The sequence below is a fragment of the Geotrypetes seraphini genome, chromosome 1 (genome assembly GCF_902459505.1).
Source record: "Geotrypetes seraphini chromosome 1, aGeoSer1.1, whole genome shotgun sequence".
Lineage (NCBI taxonomy): Eukaryota > Metazoa > Chordata > Amphibia > Gymnophiona > Dermophiidae > Geotrypetes > Geotrypetes seraphini.
The window spans coordinates 415468186-415475998 of NC_047084.1; the positions used below are offsets into that span (position 1 = coordinate 415468186).

The 7813-nt window shown below is 41.1% G+C and overlaps 1 protein-coding gene across 1 annotated transcript; it reads right to left on the reverse strand.

Moving 5' to 3' along the window:
- Positions 1-3985: 3985 nt before the first annotated feature.
- On the reverse strand, positions 3986-4654 carry LOC117367989 (protein B4-like). Its single transcript, XM_033961171.1, has one exon. The coding sequence runs from the start codon at positions 4652-4654 to the stop codon at positions 3986-3988; it is 669 nt and encodes a 222-aa protein (XP_033817062.1).
- Between the last annotated feature and the right edge of the window lie 3159 nt (positions 4655-7813).

Genomic DNA, 7813 nt, shown 5'->3' on the forward strand with positions numbered 1-7813 from the left:
CTATTCGCGGTTTTGACGTTTTGCAGTTTCGATTATTCACAATTTTTTTCCCCCAAGCCCCCCCCTCCAAGAATCGCTCATTGGCAGCCCGCTCGAAAAAAACCAGCCCCAGGACTTGGATTGGGAAAGGATGGGGGCGATCAGAGGAGGCGGAGACGATCGGAGGCGAGCTGCCGCCCCAGGAGCATGGACCTTACCTGGTGGTCTAGCGGTAACGCGGGGCAGGAGTGATCTTCCAACACTCCTGCCCCATGCAGAGCCATGCTGTGAGTTCCTATAGTCTCACGAGATTACAATGGGAGTTCCTGTTGTAGTCTCGCGAGACCACATGAACTCACAGCACAGCTCTGCACGGGGCAAGTGTGTAGGAAGATCATTCCTGCCCCGGGTCACTGCTAGACCATTAGGTAAGGTCAGGGGGTGGGTCAGAGCCGGCCCAAAAGTTATTTGCAAATTTTCCCTATTCGTGGGCCGGCTCTGCTCCTATCCCCCGCGAATAGGGAGGGAGAAGTGTACTGCAGCTTACTAAACTAAACTAAAGCTTGAATTTATAGACTGTGTCATCTTTATAAGAATAACACTCAACTCGGTTTACAATGTGAAATGTTAAGGAAGAGACAATAAGGAAGAAATTTACAGTTTGGTAAATAACCAAGTTTTTAAATGTGTACGGAAGATTTGAAGAGAGCCTAAATCTTTCAGGTACAAAGGGATATTATTCCATAGCTTAAAGAAAAGAGACTTCCCCAGTTTACCTGTATAAACTATGGGCTCCTTTTACTAAGCTGCAATAGCAGTTTTAACGCGCGCTAGACCTTACGCCAGCATTGAGCTGGCATTAGTTTCAGCCATGTAGCATGGGCTTAGTGCGCGCTAAAATCCTGTGTGCGCTAAAAACGCTATTGGAACTTAGTAAAAGGAACCCTATGTCTTTATAAAAGGGGCCCTTAGAGTGGTCCCGGCTGAAAAACACTAATGGGATTTCTTACCTTTTCATTGGAATTACATGAATTTTGTAAAACACACTGACAACTGGATGCCTATCCCACACAATTTATGGGAACAACTCCACTGAACATAAGAATGAGAATATTTGCTTGGCTTACAAATTACCCTCTCTTTTACAAAGCAGCATTAGCGATTTCTGCTTTAGTAGCTGCCCTAAAGCCCATAGGCATTTAAAGAACTTTGGGGCTTTTTCCACACGGCAGCCACTAGCACAGCTTTGTAAATGAGAGGGTAATTGTTTACTGGTAAATTTCCATGCTGTTTAGCCAATTTTATTCTTACTCTTATTTTGAAAGACAAAAAGGATTCATGTTTGGTTCCAACTTGTAATTATTGACCGGTAGCTTCTATACCATTTTTTAATGAAATTGATAGAATTGACTATTCAACTGACAGATTATTTGGAGAAATGTGAAATTTTGCATGGTTCACAGTCTGGATTTCAAAATAATTTTAGTACAGAGACAGTTCTTTTGTTTTAAGCTTGCAGAAATCAGAGGGCATATGACAGAAGGAAAAAGGGTACTTATTTTGCAATTTCATCTCTCAAGTGCTTTTGATGCTGTGAATCATAAATTGTTGTTGTATGTTTTAACTACTATTGGTCTGATTAATAATGTGTTGAAGTGGTTTGGGGGTTTTCTTACCAATAGGCCCTATATAGTGAAGATAAGAGGAATTTTTTTCAGAGAAGTGCTTTGCAAGTTGTGGTGTGCCCTGCGGTTCACTGTTGTCTCCTGTGCTTGTTAATATTTTCCTATGTTCATTGAGTTTTTTGTTGGAAAGTCATGGCTTTAAAACTTATATTTACGTTAGAAACATAGAAACATAGAAGATGACGGCAGAAAAGGGCTACAGCCCATCAAGTCTGCCCACTCTGCTTACCCACCCCCTGTCTATGCCCTAATGACCCAATTTCCTTATCTTGACCCTCATAGGGATCCCACATGGGCATCCCATTTATTCTTAAAGTCTGGCACGCTGTCTGCCTCGATCACCTGCACTGGAAGCTTGTTCCAATGATCAACCACTCTCTCTGTGAAGAAATACTTTCTGGTGTCGCCATGAAATTTTCCGCCCCTGAGTTTGAGCAGGTGCCCTCTTGTGGCCGAGGGTCCCTTGAGAAAGAAAATATCATCTTCCACTTCGACACGTCCCGTGAGGTACTTAAATGTTTCGATCATGTCTCCCCTTCTCCCTACGTTCCTCGAGAGTGTAGAGCTGCAATTTGTTCAGTCTCTCTTCGTACGAGAGACCCTTGAGCCCCGAGATCATCCTGGTGACCGTCCGCTGAACCGATTCAATTCTGCACACATCTTTACTGTAATGTGGCCTCCAGAATTGCACACAGTACTCCAGATGAGGTCTTACCATGGCCCTGTACAACAGCATTATGACTTCAGGCTTTCGGCTGACGAAACTTCTATTGATACAACCCAATATCTGCCTTGCCTTAGATGAAGCCTTCGCCACTTGATTGGCAGTTTTCATGTCTGCACTGATGATTACTCCTAAATCTCGTTCTGCTGAAGTCCTAGTTAAAGTTTCTCCATTCAAAAAGTATGTCCTGCATGGATTTCCGCTTCCGAGGTGCATGACCTTACATTTCTTAGCATTGAAGCCTAGCTTCCAGGTTGAGGACCAACTTTCCAATGTAAGCAGGTCCTGTGCCATATAATTCTGTAAACTGCATTCACTTACTATATTACATAGTTTGGCGTCATCGGCGAATAGTGTTATTTTACCTTGAAGCCCTTGAGTCAGATCCCATATGAATATGTTGAAAAGGAGTGGACCCAGGACCGAGCCCTGCTGCACTCCACTGGTCACCTCCGATGTTTTAGTGAGGGTACCATTAACCACCACCCTCTGAAGTCTGCCACTCAGCCAATCATTGACCCATGCAGTTAGTGTTTCTCCTAACCCCATCGATTCCATCTTGCTTAGCAGCCTGCGGTGTGGGACACTGTCAAAAGCTTTACTGAAGTTCAGGTACACGACGTCCAAAGACTCTCCCAAGTCCAACTTTCTTGTTACCCAGTCAAAGAAGCTGATGAGATTGGATTGGTAGGACCTACCCTTGGTGAATCCATGCTGACTGGGATCCCAAAGATTCCCTTCATTCAAGATCATGCCCAATTTGCTTTTAATTAGTGTTTCCATGAGTTTGCACACTATTGATGTGAGACTCACCGGTCTATAATTTGCAGCCTCTGCCCTGCAACCCTTTTTATGCAGAGGAACGACATTAGCTAATTTCCAGTCCAGGGGAACTTTCCCCTTACTTAGGGAGAGATTGACTAGCTCAGCCAACGGTTTCGCCAGGACATCGCTCAATTCTCTGAGCACTCGGGTGCAAATTGTCTGGTCCCATGGCTTTGTTCACCTTGAGTCTTGCAAGTTCACTGTAAACTTCACCTGGTGTGAACTCAAAATTCTGAAATGGGTCTTCTGTGCTTTGTGTTACCTTCAACTGCGGATCGTGTCCCAGTGCCTCACAGGTGAAGACTGAGCAGAAGTATTCATTCAGTAGTTCGGCTTTATCGGAATCTGCTTCCACGTAACTTCCGTCCGGTCTTCTAAAGCGTATTATCCCGCCTATGTTCCTTTTTCTGTCACTAATATACCTGAAGAAGGATTTGTCCCCCTTTTTAATGTTTTTTGCCAGAATTTCTTCCACTCGAAGTTTTGCCTCCCTAACTGCCATTTTGACCGCTGTAGACCTGGTCCTATATTCTACCTTTGCCTCTCTTTTCTCCGTGCGCTTGTAGGAGAGAAACATTTGTTTTTGTTTTTTTTAACTTTTTTACAAAGCACTATATTGAAAAAAGTTTAGCATTAAAAAGTATTTTCACCTGAACTGCATAAATTAGTTTTCTCTTCACTTTGTAGTAGTTTTGCCATCTGCTATGTTTACTTTCCGTCTACCATTTGTGCTCGCTGGGGCAGGTTTCTCAGATGTCCCCAATTTCTCAGCTTACGTTCTCTGGCCTTTTGTCGTCTTTTTTGTCCTTTTATGAGGGGCTTCTGCAGACTCTTTGAAGATTTTTTTCACAGGTTCCTTTGTCTTCTTTCCAGCAGCTTTGGGCATATCCTGACTAGGTGGTTTTGCTTTTTTGCTGGCTGGATCTTTTTTCACCGTTTTGTCACGTGCTGGTCGTTCAACATGGCATGATTTGAGCACGAGTTCTCCATCCCATTTACTATGGTCTTCATCTGTAGCTTTTCGTTCTGTGTGGCCCACAGTGGCTTTGCTCTTTGGCTGCTCCTCACTTGGGTTCACATTAGGTTTCTTTGTATCAAGTTTGAACCTTCCAGTTACTCCCACTGCAGAGGATTTGGCTGGTCTAACCAGGACTCCAGTTTCTAAGCCTTTGGCAAAGGCAGTTCTCAGCATGGAAGTCAACCTCTTTGGATCAACAGAGTCATAGCTAGCAAGGATGTAAGCTTGGATTGCTTGGACAGACATGCCTTTTTCATCATTGTGCCTCTTCAGTGCCTCAATAACCATTTTTAGCGTTGGTGGATGACGAGTGTAAGTTGTCTTTATTGCCTTAGATTTAGCTTCATCATCTTCATGATCTCCTGAGCCCGATGAATTACTCTCCGGTGGTGGTGGAGCAGCGGCAGCTTTTTTGGGTGGCATCCCGACTTAAAACGACTCTCACGCCTTATAAAACTGACCCCCCCCAACCAACCCCTCTAAAACCAGCCCAAGCGTTGATCCCTATTTTGATGTATCTAAGATAATTCCTAAAATTGAGAATTGGTTTTCTGTAATTAGCAATAGGATGCCAAACCATTGCTTGAAATTAAATCGTGAAAAGATCATTTTTCCTTTGATTCAGGCAAAATAATCAGTGGAATAAGTTACCTTTTTCTTTAAATAATGCTAAGAATAGATTAGAATCTTTGTTAAAAATATTGGGGGTCATTTTGGATTGCATGCACTTTATGGATATTCACATAAATAATTAGATTAGAAGTTGTACAGGGATCTTACAGAAGCTCAGAACTAAGAAGTTTTTTCATCAGGACAAATTTAGGTTAATAATACAAGCAGAGGTGCTTTCAAAATTAGATTTTTGCAACATTATAGATCTAGGCTGTAATAAGCAATTATTGAAAAAAATTGCAGACAGTGCTATTAGGTTAATTGGTTCAGTACATAAATTTAAGAGAGTTATGCGTCTTTGTATGAAGTTGCATTGGTTGATAGTGGAGGCAAGAATTTGCTTCAAATTATGTTGTCTAATATTTAAAATCAATCAGAAGATGGTACTACCATATATGGTAATCTTAGTTACATTTTTGCATTCTAAGGGGTCTTTTTACTAAGGTACTAGCATGCTAAATATTAGCGTTCGCTACACACTAATGCACCCATCATATTCTATGGATACGTTAGCATTTAGCGCATACAAATATTTAGCACACGCTAAATCGGCTTGTGCGCCTTAGTAAAAGAGAGGGTAAATATCAAACTCAAAATATGTTCAAATTGCAGATTCCAAGTTGCAGAGCTACGAATACCTTGCAGATCTTTACTAGATAATTCTCATATCAAGCAGCAAAAATTTGGAATGCTCTATCTTTTCATGCGGATGACCATTTTTGATATGACATCCAAATCGGAGTTTGGATTTTTTTGTGGAAGATACACATAAATCCAGTACCAAACATCTCCATTTTCAAAACATCTATTTTAATTTTTCAAAAAATGGTGTGACAGGCTGGGCCCAGTTCTAAAGAAAGGCAGGCAGGCTACAGGAAGGGGGACTCCCCACTTCCCTATAATTCTTTTCAAAAAACTGACACCCAGGTTTTAAAGTTTCTCAAGTCCAGGAATCCCTGGACAGCCTGGCCTCCCCACACTGGCTCCACTCGCCAATCGCCCCATCTGCAAATTTTTCTTTTCTGAATTCGTCGGACCTGCCCGGATTGGGCCCGATTGGGCAAGTTGGTGAATCTGGCCCATAGAGTGAGGTAGTTGAGAGGAGTTGCAAACTTGGTTATTAATATAGACTTATGTTTCGGATAGTATTACTGCTTTAAATTGCATTTGAACACTTTTATATATGTATGGAAAGGGTTCAGAATTAAAGTCCTGAGCAAGTAGGTGGGAAGGGAAGGAAGGGGGGATTTGTTCAGTGATGTTTGGGCTTGCATAGAATTAAAATTGTACACTAGCAATGGTATGGTAATCTTTGTTGTTTGTTTTGAATTTTATAAAAAAAAAAAAAAAGAAATACAAGTGAAAATAAAGAAGTAAATAAATGGGGGAGTGGCATGGGCAGAGCAGGATAAGGGGCCTCAGTGTACTTGTGTGCCTAGGGGCCCTCAAAGAATTAATCCTGCCCTGACTGAAAGCCCTGAATATGTATACCCTATAGGAAAGAAGGGACAGGGGAGATATGATTCAGACGTTCAAATACATCAAAGGTATTAACGTAGAACATAACCTATTCCAGAGAAAGGAAAATGGTAAAACCAGAGGGCATAATTTGAGCTTGAGGGGTGGTAGATTCAAGAGTAATGTTAGGAAATTCTTCTTTACAGAGAGGGTGGTGGATGAATGGAATGCACTCCCAAGGGAGGTGGTGGAGAAGAAAACGGTGACAGAGTTCAAACAAGTGTGCGATGAATACAGAGGAGCTCTAATCTGAAAATAATGGGTATACAATGAAGGAACTAAGGCCAGTACTTGGCAGACTTGTACAATCTGTGTCCTGTATATGGACATTCAGCTGAGGACGGGCTGGGGAGGGTTTCAATGGCTGGAATGGTTAAGATGGACTGGGGTGAGCTTTGATTGGGACTCCAGTAGATGGAACCTAAGCACACTACTGGGCAGGGCTTAAACTAAATTAATTTATGGAGCATGTATGGTTGGGCAGACTGGATGGACCACTCAGGTCTTTATCTGCCGTCATTTACTATGTTACTATGTTATTCTCCTCTCTGTGATCTGTTCACTCTGAAAAATATCACAAAATTCCCTCCCTAAGCCAAGGTACCACCTACTGATATTTTTCTCCTAAGAAAACCCCTCCCTCTTCTTCATAGCCTTAGTTGCTATGCAGGGAAAAAAATTGATACATTTACTGACAACTTGCTCTGTCTCACAACATGACATCATCAAATGTTGACAGGAAAATCAGATAAAAATGCCAGCATCACTAAAACACAAACTACTCTCTATCAAAACCAGTTTATATACAGGTTACATAAATAACAAATACACAAAAGATCAGCTTTGGTTTTGTGATTTATTTTAGGATAAGAATCTTCTGATACATCATGCTCACATCCCTGTTTCAGCAGATGCTCATTATTAATTTTCTGATAGCGGAATCATCTGTTTGGTTTCTCACATATATTAAAAAAAAAAAAAATCAAGTTAATCCTATCATGGAAAAATTTCTAATGCCATTGTTTTTCATGCAACATCTGAATTAAGATTGTATTGAGTTAGAAAGAATAATTGAATTTAAAATTGCACCTAATTGGGCCAATACTAAGTGGATGCAAGTAATCATTGCAGCAATTTTTTTTTATATTCTATATTGTCATGACATATATCTTTACTAGAAGATCACCATAAATATTACCTATAATTCTCTACAGGGAGCTATTTTACATATCTGCTATGTTAAAAAAAGCTGTAATGACACCTCATATATTTGAGTTTGTATGTAGGCATACAGGCTGCATATTTATGGATCACTGATGCCATCTAACTGGTGTAAGCTAGAAAATTGATTGGAGTGCTATCTTCTGCAGCCTGTAACAATAATAGTGAAAA